Here is a 21781-nt window from a genome sequence, read left to right as displayed (position 1 = left end):
TGGCCAACCTATGGACTGTCTACTCTCTGTAGGAAATTACCCCAAATGAAGGAGTTTAAGTATCAAGGACCAGGTGGAGGGATTACATCTCGGAACTGGACCTGGAGCGCATTGGAATCCCCCAGTCAGAGCTGCTTGATGTGGCCAATAGTGGTGGGAATCACCAGGGTTCCTACGATACGATACTATCTTGATACTTGAGCCACGATACCATAGTATTGCTATTCTAGGATATGCTAAGTATTGCGATACGATATATTGCGAGATGGCGCATTTCTGATTTCTCTCTCCTCACTGACTCCATCTTTGTTTGGTCTAACTTCCTGCCAATCCCACTGACTTTACCCATGGCCATGACCGCACAAGAGAAAGCTCAGCACCATGTAGTGGATTGGAAAAGCAATTACCAAAAACTTGAACTTTGATTTGTAATATGAATAGTCTATATAATAAAATATCGATGTGTATCGATACAATATCACCACGCAAAGTATTGCCATACTATGCTGTATCGATTATTTCCCCGACCCCTAGTGGCCAGGGAAAGGGACGTTTCGGAAACCTTTGCAGGGGCTGCTTCCTCTACGACCCAACTCTGGATAAGCATTTGAAAATGTATGGGTGCATGGATGGCAAGTTGACTTTTTTTTCTAATCAAGGATGCAGATTCATGAAAATTGTACTTCTGTAAAAACCCAACAACCACTGTGGGTCGAGCTCTGAGGAGGAGGTTGATTCTTCTATGCAAATGTTCAGAGTGCGACAACAGCAGTCTAAACTGGATCGAGTTTACAGGTGACTCAATTGTCAGATTCTAGGTTCAATTAGGCCTATATAAAGCTGTAGCGTGGGAGATGGGGGGAGCATTATATCCGTCTGGGAGTTCATGAGTCAGACCCCAAGCTCCTGGAAGCAAAGGTGACTGCGCTGTCAATGTATGGGCTGCTTTGTTCTTTGCCCACACATGCATCACTCTCTGACGTATGTCACCGCCCCCCCCCCCCCACCTACACTCACACCCACACACATTCTGACACATGTTCAGTGGATGTGGCAGGCCTACGGAAAGGTGTTCAGACAGTCACAGCCAGTGAGACGTCATGTTTTTAACAAGGCTTTCTTCCTTATCCTTTTTCCATATTTCACTTGGGAAAATGTGATTGTGACGTCATTGTAATAGCATAATTAGCGCCGACACATGTAAGAAGAGGAACTGTATTTTGTGTGTGAGCGAGAGAGAGACAGTAAACCAGTTACGGGGATCGTTGTTGTTAGCATCTGGTTAGCTCGGCGCTAACGAATACAAGAAGCTGTTTCTACAAGAGGGTGGAGGGGAGTCCTCTCCTGTCAGACTGAGAGACTGATAACACAGCTCAGTGAGGTAAAGGACTCTCTGAGTGTTTGGATCTCTTCATTTTGCCCTCAAAGTGCACCAGATTGAAGCTTTTAACTTCAACATTTAAAAATATATCTTACCGGGGGAGCATGCCCCCAGACCCCCCTACAGGATGTGAGGTCCACCCCAAAATAAAACAGGTTCACATGGATAGGATACTAAATAGGTTTGCACGCATATTATATGACTACAGTATGTCCATATGTTTCTGTTTTGGTAGATTGGTCTATTATTGGGAGTTAAAATGCATTATTTACTTTTCAGATTGTGTTTTCTTTGGAGTATATAGTTATATGACCATAGACCCCCAGCCCCTGTGTTTTGTGTGTGTGTGTGTGTGTGTGTGTGTGTGTGTGTGTGTGTGTGTGTGTGTGTGTGTGTGTGTGTGTGTGTGTGTGTGTGTGTGTGTGTGTGTGTGTGTGTGTGTGTGTGTGTGTGTGTGTGTGTGTGTGTGTGTGTGTGTGTGTGTGTGTGTGTGTGTGTGTGTGTGTGTGTGGCCTAGATTAGAGCATATTGTGGATGCATTTGTTATATGGGGGAGCTGCAAAACTGGCAAATACTGTGTGTGTGTGTGTGTGTGTGTGTGTCCAAACCAAAGTTACACCCTTGTGTACGAAGCAGTGTTTTTATTATTACAAGTTTTCAAACTGTTCGATTCCATTTACAATTACATTTGGTGATTATGTGGTGTCATTTTCTTCTGTGAAACCAGGAATCCCAGTTATTCCATGATGAACACACTTGTCACATGAGGTATTCAAATGTATTTAGATTTAGTTTTTCAGCTGTATGGCCCAGAATTTGTCATATATTATAATGTGTATTATTTGCCAGTTTTGCAGCTCCCTCATATAACAAATGCATCCACAATATGCTCCAATCTAGGCTACACACACACACACACACACACACACACACACACACACACACACACACACACACACACACACACACACACGCTCTTGGCTCTCTGAAGCTCCAGCGGGACTTTCCAGTGAAGGGAAATTCCATAGGATGTTAAGGAGAGCAGATTTCCGAGGCTCTGGCCTTGTACTTAATAAAACACGATCTGCACAGAACACCTAATAATTTCCAGCCCCACATTGTATTTATTGCTTTTCAGTGTGCTGTTTTTCCACCGCTGCAGAGCTTCTCCAAACTGTTTTTTTGTAAGGTGACAAAAAGTCTAACCTTATTCATGCCATAAGTCTGGCTGTGTGGTTCTTCCTGTGTAGGACAGTCGGGCTCCTCTTATCCCCTGCAGGAGGCAGAGTCCTACTTCCTTATTTGTCCTATCCTGAACCTCTGTCATGTACCCTCGAATTAAATAGATTTGGTAAAAGCAGCGCAGCAGAATATCACTGCAACAGTGCTCCCTGTCATACTCAGAGCTCGGCTACAGCTCTGTGGAGTGCATACTATAATCAGAATTCCTTTATTTGTCCCGCAAAGTGGAACATTTACGGTGTTACAGCTAAGTATAGATAGAGACAAATAAGATAAGATACTTTTATATAAAAAGGCAAGCACATAGTATTTCAGTTTAAAATGATTACAATTTATAGAAGTACACATTCAGGTAGAAAGTTAAGAAGCAGCAGTATTTATAAAAGTGCAGCACCATCGAATGAAGTGTGGTTTATAACAGTAGTACAAGTATTATTGCACGTAGTTACATAAATATTATTGTTACTGTAATGGATAAATTATATAATCATCAGTCATTACTCCATGGATATTTACTTTACTGAAAAAAACCATTCCAACAGTCTGGAGTGTTCTGGGTAAAAATATAGTGTTTGAACAGTTTGAATAAAACTGACTTTGTCAAACTGCAACTTGTGATTATTTTAACTGTTGACTAATCTGCATATCATTTACATATTTAATAGACTATCTCTTCAGTACAGTGACAGTTTAAAGCAGCTCGATCATCCGTCATTGTGATTGGAATATTCTCTTCAGCTGCCCTGAGAGTGCTGAGTCATCAGTGTTGCTTTCTGCAGGAGCTTCCCTCAGCGGGACTGAACGGGCTATTGTCAGCTCAGCTGTGATGGCTCAGTGTTTCTTCCTGGCAAGAGCTGATAGAGAGACTCAGTTTCACAATACAAATCCAGAATCCAGCCAAACTGTGTAACCACCACTCTTCATGTTATTCAGGTAACAATGAAAAACGAAGAAAGGTGACAAATGGTCCCTGGAGAAATGATGAATTTAACATGCAGCTGGAAAGCCTGATGTGGGAATAGAGAGCATGGGAGATGTTTGCCTTCAGTTCCCCTGTGCTCCGGTCCAATTGTTAAAAAATAATCAGGTCCCATGTCTGTTCCTAATTACTTTCCCTTAACCTCAGTGAGAGAGGCCATGGTGTTAAGGAGAATTCATCAGGACTTATGAGAAGAGACCGCACTGACACTGGGAAACGTCGTCATGATGGGACAGCAGATGTGAGTTTGAGCGTGAAAACTACAATTTTCCTTAAAAGGTCTACCAGTCCCTTCTTATCATGTTGTTTCATGCTAGCTTTGAATACGTGGACAATAGTTAAGCTTACCCGACCCAACTCAGCACACAGTGAAACTTTACCTGATCATTTTACAGTAATTAGCAGAATATCTGAAGGTATCACTTCTGGTCATATTGGTGAAAATAAAAACATATAAGCATTTTGGTGAGGTAAGGCATGATTTGTAAAACGCTGGATTGGGCGAGGTATGACTTGCGTCTGATTTGTAAATCTGCGTCTAGGGCTGAGGTTTTATCGATTTGGCGGTGGTGGCGAAGTCCATAGGGGGTTGGCCTGGGAACTGGAAGGTCACCAGTTCAAGTCCCCGAAAGACCTAGTGCCACCGTGGTGTCCCTGAGCAAGACACTGGTTACCTACACTGCTCCCCGGGCGCCGTACATAATGGCAGCCCACTGCTCCTAACACTAGGATGGGTCAAATGCAGAGACCGCATTTCGTTGTCCTAGTACTTGTACTCTGTGCAATGACAATAAAGTTGAATCTATCTATCTATCTATCTATCTATTTGTTCAGAGCGGAGCTGGTAAAAGCTTTTCACTGGTGCTGAGTGGCATTGTAAATGATCTTGAATACAAATTGAATTTTTGAGAGCAGAATGAGATTGTCAAAGCTGAGGAGATGTATTTCTTCTTCTTCTAACCTTTATTTTTTACTTGTAGGGCATTGAGGTTTCCCTCATTTTCAATGACCACGAGTTTACATCAAGGGTCATGCACACAACAACGGCAATGACGGATAAACATGAGGAGAAAAATAACAAAAAATAAAAACAGTTGCAATGGACACCAAATGTTTAAAAGCAGTAGCAGATGGGAGTACCTCCAACCTTAGAGTTTGTTGCAGAGCTAGGGGCATCAAAGAAAAAGGCAGTTTTTCCAAGATCCTAACGTGTGCAAGGAACCCTAAGAATGAGCCAATTGTTGGAACTGGTTTGATAGGAACCAAGATTCCAATGTAATAGTGAGGAGATATACGGAGGAAGTTTACCACTGATGGCTTTTAAAAAAAAAAAAAGTACCAGTGGTAACTGCGCCTCAAAGAAAGAGAGGACCAGCCAACCTTACTATAGAGAACGCAGTGGTGTATTATAACTATCACCGGTGACAAATCTAAGGGCAGAATGATAAACAGAGTCTAATTGTTTCAATGTAGATGTAGCTGCATGTCTATAGATTACATCACCATAGTCTAATACTGATAAAGAATATTGGATAATATAATATATTATTGTAATGATGGTGTTTTAATGATTTCTTATCAACAACTTTAAAGGCTTGTTTGAAAATACGGGTTTCAGCTCAGTCTCAATCATGGTGTACAAAAAGGTTTTTGATGCTCCTATTGTTAATGAGTTCCTTATATTTTTACATTTTAAGGAAGTATTAAAGCTCATTTACCATCACCTGCAGAATATAGACCGCTCTTACGGCTGACACTTCATCAAAATTGACAATTCAACCACAACCTGCTCTCACTGGGCGCTCAGAGGACTCAGACTGCAAGGAAAGAAGCCCGGCAGCTTTGATCATTACAAGCGTGAGAATCCAAGTTTGGCTTAAATGTAGTTATACAATTTGTTTTGCTGCTCAAACCATGTTCCAGTTCTGTCCTGCCTCATGCTCACATCTTGTCCGGCTCTCACAGATCAGCCCTCACAGAGGTGGACTTGCAGATGTTAGAATTCTGTCCTGCTCTCTCTGCTCTGTCCCAGCCTCTGTCTTTTATTTCCATGGCTTCATACCACCTCTCCAATTTCAATACCTTACCTCCCCCTCGTTCCTCTCAGTGTGTTGAGAGCCAGTTTTAGTGGAGGTTAAAAGTGAGGATTGGAGAAAAAAAAGAAATCCTCTTTATATAACCAGAGTCACAGCCAACCCTACCTGTGGTCGGAGCAAATGTTTTCAGGCTCAAGTCATCCTGAGCTCTGCATTTAGACATAACCAGGCTGTGTGTGTGTGTGTGTGTGTGTGTGTGTGTGTGTGTGTGTGTGTGTGTGTGTGTGTGTGTGTGTGTGTGTGTGTGTGTGTGTGTGTGTGTGTGTGTGTGTGTGTGTGTGTGTGTGTGTGTGTGTGTGTTTGCTCCTGGCTTTCAATTCAGACTTGCCCTAAGTTTCAAGGGTCTAATAGGGTTTTAGAGTTTGTTAATCAGCCTTTTGTGAAAACCACTCAGACATTTGACTCCAAATTCCTTTAGAAGTCCATTAAACACTTGAACTAAATGATATTATTTTTGCAGCCTTTCAGAATATGTTTAGGGTGTTACTGCATCTTACTTTTAGAGGTTTTGCAAATTTTTAAAGACTTAGAGATTAATTATTTTTGCTGTAGGTGGATGATTCACTTTAAAATGAGCCAAAGTAGTTTCTGCACACGAGAGAGTAAAGCCAGTGACCCAGAGCTGAGGCTTGAAGCCGAAGGATAACTCCCACTGTACCAGATATGAACAGGACCACACAGCTTAATTAGCACATAATACAGTGATCCTAAAAATCTGGAAATTTCCACTTCTGGTTCCATTGTCTCGTTGTCAATGGTTTTTTGAACGTGTTTGTGGTTAGAAGCCTGAAATAAGGTTAATAAAAGCTGAAAAGATTTCAACGTTTTGTTCTACGACATTAAATACTTAAGTGAATACCCCAATGCTTAGTGTTCAAATGTTCTGTGTCATAAAAAAAGGTGGTTGCCTACAAGAGGCTATTAAATGTCATCACGCGTCACAAATCCGCCTTTAGCCTAGCGGTGGTGATGCGCCATGAGACCGTGATGTACCTCCTCTATCGCCTAGCGTTAGCTTTTATTCTTACGATTGCATTTAGGATTTTAAAATCACAAAGTGGTATTATTATGCCGAGATAACCCTTCTGAACAAAAAGTATCATGAATGTGTGCTTGCCACAAACCTTATATCCAAAATCCAATGGAGAAATCCCACTGCTTTTTGTCGAGGGATCCATTGCGATGCTATTTTCAGGATCGGTTTACGAAAATACGCCGTCACTGCACCACTCTATATAGTAGAGCTTGACAGTAGCCCAAATGTATTCTATTACCAATGAAATAGCTATTTCTTTCCCCTGCACAGGTCAATTCTACAGGTAGAAACTCTATATAGTGATTTGATTCAATTCACCGATAACATTTTGCCTGGACTGCGCAGCTTTTGGTGAATGTTTGGAGAATCAAATATGGAATAATGTTTTCTCTCAACCAGAGTTTTAAAACACATTTCAAGAGAAAAAAGTGTATGTTTGTGATATTGTTAAAAAAATAAATAGGCTGGTGTATTTTTGGGACTTGAGATCAAGCCTTCAGACACTGTTGTTCTTAATCGTTGAAATGTTCCTTTAGGAAAAGATGTACTGTATATAAGATAACTCAACTCAACTCAACTTTATTTATAAAGTCCTTTAAAACAGCCGCAGCTGAAACAAAGTACTGCACATGGATGAAAACACGTAGCACAAAACACAAAAACTATATCAAAACAACAAGACCAATGAAACAGAAACAGAAACAGAGTCTCATGCTGGGTTAAAAGCCAAGGAATAGAAGTGGGTTTGAAGATGAGTTTTAAAAATGGGCAGTGAAGGGGCTTGTCTAATGTGCAATGGGAGGTCATTCCACAGTTTAGGACCGGCAGTGGAAAAGGCTCTATCCCCTCTGAGCTTCTGTTTAGGCCTCGGTACCTCCAGGAGCAGCTGATCAGCTGACCTGAGGCATCGGGCAGGAGTGTAAGGATGGAGCAGCTCAGAGAGGTAAGACGGGGCGAGACAATTTAAAGACTTAAAAACTAATAAAATAATAATAAAATGGACTCTAAAATGCACAAGATAAGACTTACTCTATTGATCCAAAATTGGGAATTGAGTCTGCCTCTCCAGCTTTTCTCAACACAGCCTGATGTATGTGTGTGTTTGAGCTACTAAGACTGTGTGTTTCCCAATGACACACATTCAAAGGATGCTTTGTGCTGACCTGCTGAGAGATGTCAAAGCTGCTGCTATGCCTCTCATTCTAACTAAAGTGTGTCTGCAGCAGGGGCTGTGGGTTGCTTGGGTTCTCTGAGTTCATTTTCCCCTCGTTCAGTTTTATTGTTCTTTGTCGGCGGGGAAGGCCTTTAGGGATTGAGTCACCTTAGAGTGATTACAGTGTCAAGTTATGCAGGAGGCAGCCAACAGTGTCCTGGATCTGCTCAGCATTCAGCCGACTCTCTGCTTGTGTGTGTGTGTGTGTGTGTGTGTGTGTGTGTGTGTGTGTGTGTGTGTGTGTGTGTGTGTGTGTGTGTGTGTGTGTGTGTGTGTGTGTGTGTGTGTGTGTGTGTGTGTGTGTGTGTGTGTGTGTGTGTGTGTGTGTGTGTGTGTGTGTGTGTGTGCCCTGTTCACAGCCACAAACCAAGACTGCATGTGCAAAACATAAAGTGTGTAAAGTTCCTGTGAGACAAAGGAAAAGTCCTCTTTGTTGTGAGATTTGAGGAAGTCTGGAAGTTGGGTGCTGAATAATCACACTTTGCTACCCCATTACCTTTCACCTCAACTAACGGGAGAAGCCACAGACCACAGTGCAACCCCAGACACAGTTTGTCATCAGCTGATAAATGTACATGTTAGGCTGTTTCTGATAAACAGTAGGGGGAGCTAGACTTCAACGTGTGTCCTTGGCTTAGTTTAGGGCAGTGGTCTCCAACCTTTTTAAACCCAAGATCCCTGACCTCCACCTTGGTGAGAGGCAAGATCTACCTATTTAAGCGTTGAAAGAAAAAAACAGCCCAGATTGTTCTTCAACTTCACGCCTTTTATTCAGGCTAATTGTATTTGAATTACGGGAAATGCTTTGGTCCAACGTTCAAATTTATGCAACAAAGAAAACACTGTAAATAGCTTATCAAACTGGCCATAGCTTCACATCAACTTCAATTCTAAATTATTCAATTTAATTTCAACACAAAAAGAAAAGGAATGTGGAATTTTCCACATATGTGGACAGTATTTTGACTAGCAGATCATATCAAGTGTTATGGTTATCCAGTGAAGCTTCAAGTCACATTGTCCAGCAGTGGCTCAGTCAGTAGGGGCTTGGACTGGGAATTGTAGGGTCGCCGGTTCAAGTCCCCGAACAGACTTGAAATATGGAAAGTGGACTGCTACTTGGAGAGGTGCCAGTTCACTTCCTAGGCCCTGCTGTGGTGCCCTTGAGCAAGGCACCGGACACATCCATTCCCCCCTCCCCATTGCTCCCCGGGCGCTGCACAATAGCTGCCCACTGCTCCTAGTACTAGGATGGGTTAAATGCAGAGGACAAATCACACGCAGTGTTATGCTTATCCATTCAAGCTTCATGCAAGTTACATAACATCTGCATTTTAGAATATATATATAAATAAGATGTATTATTATTATTAAAATAGAACTGTAATTGTGTTTTAACAAAATTCTCAGTCAGTGAAATAAGCTCAGTGCAGTTATGTACCATCTTATGCATCATCACTTTTCACATTGCCATCAGATGTCAAAACTGACATGTTACTCACCCAGGTTAGTGAGATGGCTGTGACTGAATACTGTCTGTGAGTGCTTTGTAGTTTGGCTCATAGCTACTGACAGCTAGTCTGAGACAGTCTGTGAGGTGTCTGTCAGTGAGGCGGCTCCTGTACTTTGATTTAATTAATTCATCTGTGAAGCCAAAGTAGGCACTCACTCTTAGTGCACATGACGTGAGGAAGGGAAACCTCTCCCTGCTGACAGTTCCCCAAAAGTTACTGTCCCGTGATCTTACTTTTACCTCAATGTCAACCCCACTAGGCAGAGCAAATACCTGCTGAAATTTGGCAGCTACCTGTTCCACATCAATGGTCAGGAATGGGTTTAATACGAATGCAGCAACATCTTCCACTTTGTCCAGGTGAACACAGTACTGCTCAGGGTGAAAAGCGTCCTTGTCACCGATGGCATGTGACATTTTCTCCAGGTTGGGAAAGTGTGTCAGCCTCCCGTTTTTCAGCTGTGTGTTCCAAACACCAAGCTTGGCCTTGAACGCATTCACTGCGCTTATCATGTGGGGCAGGTGTCGGTCTTTTCCCTGGAGCTCATTGTTCAGTGCGTTCAGTTTTGCCGTCAGGTCTGTCTGAAACCCCAGGTCCAGCAGCCACTGATCATCTGACCGCTCCTCGTTCCTTGTCTCCAGAAAAGTCTTTATCTCGGGCAGCAAATCAACAAATCGCTGCAGCACTTTGCTGCGACTCAACCACCGGACATCTACTACATACTACATCTACTTTCTAGTAGGACATTGCTCTGACATGCTTGTCTTACATTTCTACCTGCAGAATTGGTTTCCATAAATGTTTCTAATGTTTATATCAATCAAAGTGTAATTTCACTTTCAATGCCTGAAAAAAAGTTGCAGGTGATTGGATGAACTTGATTCAGCCTTTGTGCCTATCTTTGCTTTCCTTTAATGAAAACACTCTCCAGCTCAGAAATAAATGATGCTTCGGCAGCTCTTTAGGAGATACCATTGTTGTTTTGAACTAACACACATTCTTTATGTCGTTTCACCTACACCACAACACCACCGGCAAGGTACATTTTTGCTGAACAGGTTATGAAATCATCAACACATCTAGTATCACATCCAAATGGGAACATGGCTGTTCCCTGAACTGTGTGTTATTCTGTGAATTTACTCCGATTGCTCTTCTTGTACACAGCTGTGAAAAGAACAGTAGAAACGTACCATCCATAAATAAACAAGTGCAGTTGTCAGCCTGCAACGTTCATATCCAGCTTCAGATGTGAGAGCAGTTGATGGAGTTAAAGGCTAGAGCGGAATTTGTGAACAACAGCCTCTGTCCTTCTCTGGTTGTTGCTCTCATTCCTTTCCAAAAAAATCTCAGGATTCTTCTTTTTGAGTGACCTTACCCCAGTATACAGCAGGTTCCTGAAAAATTGGCAAAGCTGCTCAGTTACTAGGTTCTTATTTTAAGGAATCATTTCTTGCCTAAATCTCCTCTGCTGCATTTTCTGCTAGTTGAAAGGAGACTCATGAAACAAACCAACACCTACAATCCAGCCATTGCTGCAGTTCAACTTAACATCCGATAAGTTGATTGGTTTACTTGTCTCCCTCTATTTAGAGTTCAATCTCAGGTGTCAAAGTAACCCAAAGCACACGAAACATCACTAAACACAGGGGTGACTTCTGAAATGGTCCCCAAGGAAGAGGGAAATGTGCAGCAGAAGCATTACACTGAGAATGCAGTCACCTCCATCAAGATCATTGGAAGGGATGTCACAATATATAACTGATAACAGCCTTGATAAATGACATAGGAGAATATGTGTAAATAATCTATTGAATCTCACAATTTGCTATTGTAATTAATCTTTCTGTAAGCTTTTGTACAGTAATGGTTAGAAACCATATATTTCAAGAGCAATTCATTTGCCACACCTGGATCAGAATGAGAAAACCAAGTAGGTTTACACATACGAGGAACTGTACATGGTGCAGTAAGATAAAAAGTACGATTTTTATAAAAATGAAAACGAACATAAAACTTTTTAAAAATGATTATAGTGAAATATGCATATAAATGAAAAGAAAGAACATTTAGAAAATATCTTTCTGATAGTCTGTGCACCACAGTGTTGGAAGAAAAATGATGACTCATCTATGTATAGGGCATGGGAGCATCATTTTAGTACCTCCATCTAATTACTATGCTCAACTTCTCACCACTTTATAACTTTATAACAAGGTAAACTACACCTAATATCTAATAATAAGTTGAGATCGGGTCAGTCACGGATGTGTTTGGGGAGTTAGTTCCAGAGGGAGGGGGCAGCGAAAGAGAAGGCTCTGTCCCCCCAGGTTCACTGCTTAAGAACCTGTACACAATGTCTGGAAACATATCGCACCTCTTCTTGTCGTTTTTTGCATTTTTCTGGGTTTTGATTCTGCAATATGTTGGATGTTTGTGCATGAATGTTGGTCCATGCAGAAATAAGTGTGTTGTTCCTTTAGAGTCTAGCTGCTGTTCCACCTCATCCAGAATGGCACAGGAGAGTGACAGCTCTCAGCTATGTGTACGACCGAGTCAGTCAGTCTGTGATAGCCAAGAAAATTATTCCTATTTGTTTAGCTCTATTCTCTTTGTTTATTTCTCCCTAACAATGGTAATAAGATAAGCTAAACCTTTATTGATCCCTGCAGGGAAATGCTAGAACAAAATAAGAGTTCCCACTGGGATAATAAGAACAACTATAAGAGATAAATGTAATAGTAAACTTGTAACAGTATGAATAGCAACAGCAGCATGAGGTTACCATTTCCCACAGATTCATGAATCCCCGCTGTGACACTGTTACTCGCTTTGTATTGATTCTCTTCTCTCCTATGTTCTCAGGTATCGGAGGTCTGGAGGAATGCGTCTTGAAGTCAGCCACCTTGTCCACCTCCCCTGCCTGCCCCCCCTTCATCCCACTCAACATGGAGGCCATGCCCATCGTACGGGTGGCCATCGAACCCAAACACCACAGTGAGTCTTGGAGGGATACAACAAGATCATATGTTATTGGTGATGGTCTCTTCTGGTGCAGTAATATTTCAACATGCTGAAGTAAAACCAAATATACAGTAATTAACTTTATTTAAACTAAGAGGAATTTGTGTCCAGCCGTTGTAGAACAAAGTAGGAAAGAGTACATCAAGGTTGAAGTCAACTTTATTGTCAATTTCTTTGTGCAAACAGGGAGATAGCAATGCTTTTCCTCACCGCCTCAATACTATATTTAAAAATATTAAGAAATTAATTCATATTATGTATGTACATACACATACACACACGTGAACACCCACCTAGATATACTATACAGAAATGAAGAGACCAATCCACATGTTCCTTAAATCTTTATCTCTACATGTATGGCAGCCATATCAGTGTCTGTTGAATTCCAACACAGACAAAAAAAATTGTCAGTAGTTTATAGAATACAATAAACAAAACTCAAAGACATGTCTGTAAATAATAAAACAAGAGAAAATGATAGTGCTGAAGTGGTCCCACGGCTGTATATATACACAGATACATCATATACACACACATTAAGAAGTATAACATCAAATACAAACCATTTAAATTCATTAAATAAATATAATTAGCTGTCAAAACACACTTTTGGACAGGACACCGGTGTAAGTCTAATCGATTACTCATAAACGGACAAATATATAACATACAATACAATAATATACAAGTCCTGCGAATCAATCAGTAGTGTGAAACAAAATAGAGTCCATATTTAGGGGCAGCTGTAGTCGTGAACCAATGGGAGGGTCGATGGTTCGATCCCCGGGCCCTATGGTCAACATCAAAGTGTCCTTGGGTATGAAACTGACCCCAGAACTGCTCCTCTGGCACGGCCCCCCCTGTGTGAGTGTTTCCTCTCCTGATGAGCAGGTGCTGGATGCTGCTGTGTGCTGTGCAGCTCTCTGAGTGGTTGTAAAGTGCTATATAAAGGCAGTATATTTACCATCTAAGCCTGTAGACCGCTTCTCAGTGACTGTGGATGTAAATGTTGATTTGATAACAACTGGAACAAACTAAATCTACTTCTGAAACACGAGCCAGGCATTCAGAAGGAGTTGTCACAGTTTTACAACTCAAGTGGTAATAAGGGGCCATCCTACACTGCGTGGCACTCACACACTACATTGCTGACTATGTTTCAAACCATAGATTACTGGTGGCAAATGTTTTAGTATTTCCCTACAACATCTGACCACTGTAAATTGTCAGGGACTATTTTTAGCCACATATTATTGCATATTTGGTTCTCTAGTGCGGGTTTGGGTGATTGAGGATTGTGGATTGAGTAAAAAATACACAACCGTGGGTGCATGGCAATACAGGAACATGTTGCTCTGTGTGGCTCATTGTCGTGACCGGTCTTTGTGCACAACAATGAAGCTTTAGTACTTGTGTCCTGCTTGCTTGGACAGGAGAATTACACTGCTCACAAAACTATGGTCTGACCATTTGCTGGAATATATAGTAAAATTAAAAATGATGGTGAGTTGATGAAAACACGTTAGGTCATTGTGATTAGCTTAGCTGTTTTAGAACCATGAGAGCAGTGATGTGATAAACCAGCAGGCTTGTTGGACGCACACAGTGGTGGAAGAAGGAAGTAGCAATACTACATTTTAAAAGTAAAAGTACAAAAGTATTGGCATCCAAATGTACTTAAAGTACCAAAAGTAAAAGTACGCCTTATGCGTGATGGCTCTTTCAGAATCGTATACATATTGAGTTACTGGGTTAATATTATGATTAATCATGTGTTTTTATAACCGCTGGTAAATGTAGAGCTAATTTGAATAACTTTATATTCTGCTGCTGGATATCTTAACCTATACATACAGCCACGGAAAAAGAGACCACTTCAGCGTTATCCTTTTCTCTGGTTTTATTATTTATAGGGCTGTCTTTGAGTTAAATGATATTATTGTATTCTATAAACTACTGACAATTTTCTCTGTGTTGGAATTCAACAGACACTGGAATGGCTGCCATACATGTAGAGATAAAGATTTAAGAAACATGAGGAGTGGTCTCCTCATTTTTTCCAGAGCTACTGTATATGTGAACGTTTATTTTATTATTGATTTAGATGTTGTATTTGCTTATAATCTGAGCCTAAAAAGTAACTCGTAACAAAAGGTGTCAAATACTGTATATGTAGTGGAGTACAAAATTGCTTCTAAAATGTAGTGGAGTAGAAGTATGAAGTAGCATTAGCATTAATAAGCAGTCCTTGAGTAAATGTATTTGTTTTACTATCCAACACTGGGACTTGCTGCTGTTTAAAGTTAAAATAATATTAATGTTCATGAACACTCAATACATGCCTATGAGCCACCATCCACTGTCCTACTGTTACACAGCTACCTCTGTGTTTACACACGAGGTGTTCTGATCAATGAACTGCGTGTTTCGGTGCCAGGTGACATGCCGAAGCTGGTGCGTGGGATGCGTCTGTTGAACCAGGCAGACCCCTGTGCTGAGGTTCTGATCCAGGAGACAGGAGAACATGTTCTGGTCACCGCTGGGGAGGTTCACCTGCAGCGCTGCCTGGACGACCTCAGAGAACGGTAAGTGTGGGAACCCTCCAAAAGTGTGTGTGTGTCAGGAACAAATATCGTCCTGTCCAGAACCTGTCACCTGGTGCATTGATACTAATAACTGTGCTCCTAAATGATGTGTTCTTCCCCTTCTCGTTCTTCTCTCTGTATGTATTTCCTGTCTGAGTCAGATTGATGTCTCTGAGTGTGTTTCTCTGTTCTGGCTTCTGTGTAGTGACTGTGTGCTTGTGTTCTGTGTTGTAGCACAGATTGAATACAGTGTGTGTTCATACTGAGTGACTCACATCTGAGAGAGACAAGATGATCTGTTTCCATTTTCAGCAGCATCGTTCTCTGGCTGTCATATAGACTCTCTCTGTCTGGACACAGCGGCTCACTGACAGACTGGCACACATATTTTACAGAACTGTTATGTTGAGGTAACATCAAGTATAGGGACCGTTATTTTTGCTGTTTCCAGAACCACTTCTGAGCTTCATATTAAACAGCGCAACATACATTTCCACACAAAATGCTGCATGGTAAAGTCTGTTAAAGTGGATTGTTCTTCCTTTGGCGTGCAGTTCATTTAAATATCACAACAGAGCCTGAAACTACAATAGTGGTACTAACTAATAATAATAAATATACATTACGAGTGTTGTTGCATAAAGTCCTGAGAAGCATCATAAACGGAAATTAATGATTGGAATGGATGGATGAAAAATATATATCATTTACTTTGAACAAGGGGTCAAAGAATGCGTTTGCCTCCTAACCAATCCGAGCAACTGGCAGCTTTGGCCATGGTTTAAGTGTGAAAGGCGGAATGGATGTTAGCGTAGATGCTTTAGTGCATCACTTGTATGAGAACTGCAGAGTGTTTCTTTATAAAAGAACAGCAACGAACAGCACTGGCACTATGTTCAATGAACAACAGAGATCAGAGCTTAGTGAGTCGTAAAGGGATCGATACGTCTGGGCAGGCGAGCTAAAACTCAATAGCACGCCTTCCTTCCTTCCTTCCTTCCTTCCTTCTTTCCGTCATACCCTGCTTCCCTCCTTCCTCCCTTCCTTCCTTCCTTCCTTCCTTCCTTCTTCCTTCCTTCTTTCCTTCCTTCCTTACTTCCTTCTTTCCTTCCTTCCTTCCTTCCTTCCTTCCTTCCTTCCTTCCTTCCTTCCTTCCTTCCTTCCTTCCTTCCTTCCTTCTTTCCATCATACCCTGCTTCCCTCCTTCCTCCCTTCCTTCCTTCCTTCCTTCCTTCCTTCCTTCCTTCCTTCCTTCCTTCCTTCCTTACTTCCTTCTTTCCTTCCTTCCTTACTTCCTTCTTTCCTTCCTTCTTTCCTTCCTTCCTTCCTTCCTTCCTTCCTTCCTTCCTTCCTTCCTTACTTCCTTACTTCCTTACCTCCTTCTTTCCTTCCTTCTTTCCTTCATTCCTTCCTTCCTTCCTTCCCTCCTTTCTCCCTTCTTTCCTTGTTTCCTTCCTTCCCTTCTTCCCTCTTTTCCTCCTTCCTGCCTTCCTTCCTTTCTACCTTCCTAACCTCCCTATTTCCTTCCTTCCTTCCTTCCTTTATTCTTTCTTTCATTTCTTCCCTTCTTCCCTCTTTTCCTCCTTCTTGCCTTCCTTCCTTTCTACCTCCCTAACCTCCCTATTTCCTTTCCTCCTCACTTCCTTCCTTCCTCCCTTCCTTCCTTTCTTCCTTACTTTCCTCCTTTCCTCCTTCCTTCCTTGAAATTCAAAAGCACATCTTCTCAACGTTATATTTCTTGAAGAGTTACTGTAACTTAGTAAACTCTGAAGCCTTTAGATGTTGCAAATACAGCGAATAGCTTTTAAATCCTGAAGCCTTAACATCTGACTTCCTGTTCTGTACATGATCAGTCAAGTTTAGCTTTAGTACTCAAAATGTATGATTTTTGAAATATTTGTTTACCCTGCCCTATGATAAGCAGACTGTTAGGTAGAAGGATCTGTAAACGATAAACAAGACAAAAGCCTGTAGACAAACGACTACACAACAACATTATTCTCATAACCGTTAAATAAGGCAATCCCATAAGTATTTGGGGAAATTTATTGATTACTATTTTCTGCATTACCCCCCCTTTTACACCAGCATTGCACCTGCATTCCATTATTAAATTGTATAACACCCTTATTATACCCATATTACACGGTTATTCCACACATATAACATCCATGTTACACCAATATTACACTGAAATTACACATGAAAACACCCCATTACATCTATAATACACTTAATTACACCCATGTTATGCCCATGTAACACCGTAATGACACTTTTATTACACACACATTTTTCATATGGGCACAGCCTGTGAAATGCCTGTAAGAATTGAAGGGTTAGTCCTAAACTGCCTGTAGCTCCCCCTCTACACAGATCACACTGAAGACACCTCTACGGCTTTCTAATTTCACCTACATACAGTACAGCCAGGACCTATCAGATATAATGCATAGGGGGTCAAATTAGAGACAAATGGTTTTCTCTTCTAACATTTTAGAAAGCTGCTGACTGCAGAGGTCGGAAGCACATTGTAAACATTGTCCCACATATCGCATGTGCTTTTTATCCTCAGCTTGGGCATACAGTGTGTGACAGCATGTTGCTAGCTTTAGCTGGGTGTCGACTTTGTGAGAAGCATGTATTCATTAGTTTATTGATACCATCTTTTTTGAAGTCACTTGCTATGGAATTGCCGCTGTGTTCATCTATCAAAGCTGTGGCCATCCCAGCAGGGGAAAAAAAATCACTCAATTCATATAAAGTCTAAGCAGCCCGGCACTGCTGCTGATGTGATAATAACACGAAATATGAGGTAGTTAGCAGAGCGGCTCTTTATTGAAGTGCAGAGATATAATACAGACTGAGCCGCTGAAGCCAAATGGAATATTGTTTTGTTCTCTCTTGTAGACTTCAAAGTTCAACTCATAAATAACTATATATATAGGACATAAAACAATAAAGCAAATACAAAAACAATACAAATAGTGTGAGTATAAAATAAAATTGTGCAAAGAATGTTGGTAGAACAATGTGCTGGTAATGCAAGTGAAATATTTATAAATATATAGTAAAATAGAATAAGATGAGCTAAATTATTTACAGTGAAATAAAATACTATTGTCAGTCATGAAGGAAGAAGACACTTTGAAAAAACAATTTGTTTTTATTTTAAAGCATAAACACATTTTTGATGTTGAATATGCAGAAGATTGTGAAATAGAATACTGTTGCAACATACTCAACTCAGTTTGTGATGCTAAACTTTAGCTGATTAGCATATTGACATGTTAGGTTCATAATTGTTAGCATGTAGAGGTGTGCTAGAAAATAACACAACCCATGATAACACAAAACCCTTCAAAAAATAGCTGTATGTGTTCTCTGTAGTGTTGGGAGGGTTACCACAGTGTTCTTGTTTATGTTTGCACTGTGGGACTGCCAGAAACGGTATTTCAATTTTCTGTATGTGCAATAACACCTGTGGAAACTTTGACAATAAAGCAGACTTTGACTTTGAAACATATAATTTGTAACAATTACCAGAAACCTCTAAAAACAGTAAACTAAGTAAGAAAACTTAGTACCAAAATATGAAAGTAGTGTATGATTGCCTCTTTTTTTTAACGTAACTACATTTACCTTCTTTGTGTATCCTGATCATATAATTATTTGACATGTAATCCATTACTCCCCAAACCTTGTACTGTTAGTTGAAGTAATTAGAAGGCCAATGTTAGTATTTGAGTGATTTAAAAAGGAAAATCATTCTTCATATACTGGACTGAAATCCATTGGCAGCTTTGTTGGTGATGACATCGTCTTTCCCCTTGGACACATCTCTCTCCTGATATCATCCTGCTGGCTGATGGGATGTGCTTATTGACCAAAAGCACAAAATAATCCACTTCTAAATGAAATGAAGAGGCATCACAGATCGGTTCAACCAAAACAGATCAGGACTTGGGCTGACACTTTAACTGAAAGCAAATGGCTTGATGCAGCAGGTTTTTAAGTATGTCTCGATGTTTGGCTCCACTCGTTGGCCTGTCTCCCAGAGCGTGCCTCACCACCCTTCATCACACAGAAAACATTAACAGTGAAAAGTGGTGAGCCTTGTTTTCACCAAACCCACTGCCTGGCTCTCAGGCAGTCATCTCAGACACTCCTTCCTCTCAGACTGCTTTCAGAGCTGTTTGGAAAACTAGAGGTGGCCATTTAAACAGCAGCGAGTTCCATCTGGCCACTCCACCATACAGGTCTGATTGCTGAGAGCCACAGAGGGGGACCCCTGTGGAGGGCCCTCATGCTGTTACAGTGGTCCCTGGCTTCTTGGGCATCTCATGTATTTATGTCATTTGCACCAAGCTCCTGCTCCTGTGGCAATTATATCAGGATTGGTCAGAGCTATGGATTTTTATAACTTGGAAACTGCTTCTGCCCAGAAACTGAGAGCTGAACAGAGCTGTGCGATGCACCCTGAGTGCACGTGGATACGAAATGCCACGTTACCATGAATGACTTGAGAGACAGCAGATGAGAGAGAGAGTAGATGGAGACAACAGGGGTCTAGAAATCTGGAAATTAGTTTTCAGTGTTTAATGTAACGAGGCTGTGTATCACAGCACAGATATACTGTCTTGTACATCTTTGGAAGTGAGATCTGATCAGAAACAACCTTTTTGAATGAATAAATAAACAGGCTGTGTAGGAGACAGTATGGAAGCCCATTTCTGCCAAAGAAAATACAAAATGTTTCCTGTAAGTCATGATTATGAATTTGCTGTTTCGTTATTAGGGGTAACTCATTATTTTAACTTAAAATCTCATTATTTGGATTAAAATGAATTTAACATTTGTTATTAGTTTGAGTTTATCAGTTATAATAAGGAAGATACATTCTTTTCTTTTCTGTGGCGGACATGGGCTTCCATAAAACAGACCCCTAACCTCCTGATCTGAAATATTAAGTCAGATGCGTGTAGATATATGTAATATTTGTTAAGGTTTCATAATCTGATGCACTACCAAATGCACATGCACTTGTATTAAAGGGGCCCTAAAATGATTTTTGGGGTGTTCCCTCTCCTGTATTGTGTTTTAAAGGTTTTTGTGCATGTCAATGGTCTGCAAAGGCTAAAATCCCTGTGTTCCCTCCCCTGAAACTCCTCACTTGGAGTCCTTTGTTAACTTTAGGAACATAGTGAAATCACTACATAACACTCGCCCCTCTATTGGCCAGCACTCCAACACATTGTACAGGATAGGCTAAGGGCCTGGATATCTCTAAATGGTAGACAAATCACAGCAGAGCCGGCCAGTTAACCATCCAGAGCAGACTGGGCTCTGGTTTTAGACAGAGGCTGAAAAGAGGTGCTGCAGCACAGGCAGTATGAGAAACATAAAGAGCTTTTTGAACATTAAAGCATGGAGACATGTCCCAGGAGAGACATTACAATTGAAAATGAACATTTTAAGGCCCCTTTAAACAGAAGTAAATGCACCTCCCCGCTCACACACAGAGAGAGATACATAGCTCAAGAACACTGACAAAGCTTTTTCTTTGTTGGATTGGGTTCTTTTCACAGTCAGTAATGAATAAATCCTTGTATCTGCGAGCAGCCTGGCAGCGACCATGAAAAGAAAACCTAATTTTAATGGGATGAAATCAAAGCTATTTCAAAGGGAAACAGTCTGCCTCAAAGAAACACTTTGGAGACTAACAGAGCAGAGGCAGACAGCGACAAAAGAAAGAATGAGACAGATGTAGCAGACAGGTGTGGGCAGCACAAGGTCCAGATCTCTATAACTGGCTGGGGTTCCGTCTGCTTCTGCACACACTGATAAAACACACTCATATAATGCTGATAGCTCTGTGGCATTTTTTTATTTTTATTTATGGTTTATTTGGTAGGGACAGATACAATATACATTGACAGACTGAAAACAGTTATCCGATGCAAGTATCGTAGTGTTTATAGCGAATGCTAGTTTGCAACACTCGTCCCTAGAAGAGCTTTTATGGAACTAGGAAATTACAACAGTGAGGTGAAATAGAGTTAAACAGAATACAGCACGATACAATAATGCATACGTTAAATAGACATGGGTACATGTTTGTTGTTGGATTAACCGGGATTTGGTAGCTCTCTTAAAAGTGGTGAAGTTAGCAGCAGATTTCAAGTGATCAGGTAGCAAGTTCCAGGACTTTGGTCCTTTCACAGAAAAAGCTGTCTGAGAAAAAGATGTTTTGCAGAATATGACCTTACAGTTGCCAGTAGAAGCTGCTCTGGTGGGTCTGCCGCAGCTCTGTAATCTCTGGATGTATTTGCAGAGAGACTGAGGAGCAAGTCCATTTACACATTTGAACACAAGCTTTACATAATGAAAGTCAATAAAATTAGCAAAACTTCAAATCTCACTGGTCCGCTGCCTGACCTGCAGTGTGTCACGCTGACACAAACATATAGGGTTGGGAGGATTACTTTAAAAATGTATTCTACAATCAGTGACCTTATCTGAGTTTCAAAGTAAAAAAGTAATGTAGCCTGATTACTTTCAGTTACTTTTGGATTACCTGCGATATTAAATGCGATGCAAAAAATACAACCGAGGAGAAATATCAATGCGATGTTTTTTACTGAAGTGTGCTATGTACATATTTAATGACAACAGAACAATGTGACGTTAGAAAAGAAGAAACCAAGA

The 21781-nt window shown here is 40.9% G+C and overlaps 1 protein-coding gene across 2 annotated transcripts in view; it reads left to right on the top strand.

Annotated features, from left to right (window-relative positions):
- The window catches only part of efl1 (elongation factor like GTPase 1), an 89553-nt gene that overhangs the window by 51721 nt on the left and 16051 nt on the right, over positions 1-21781 (top strand). For both annotated transcript variants that reach the window (XM_063880482.1, XM_063880481.1), the window contains exons 16-17: positions 12327-12458; positions 14926-15073. In XM_063880482.1, the coding sequence (XP_063736552.1) occupies positions 12327-12458; positions 14926-15073 (280 nt within the window). The remainder of the gene's footprint in view (positions 1-12326; positions 12459-14925; positions 15074-21781) is intronic.

Source organism: Eleginops maclovinus, chromosome 4 (genome assembly GCF_036324505.1).
Source record: "Eleginops maclovinus isolate JMC-PN-2008 ecotype Puerto Natales chromosome 4, JC_Emac_rtc_rv5, whole genome shotgun sequence".
Lineage (NCBI taxonomy): Eukaryota > Metazoa > Chordata > Actinopteri > Perciformes > Eleginopidae > Eleginops > Eleginops maclovinus.
Note: the sequence above shows the minus strand (reverse complement) of the source record. Positions and strands in the feature narration are given on the sequence as shown.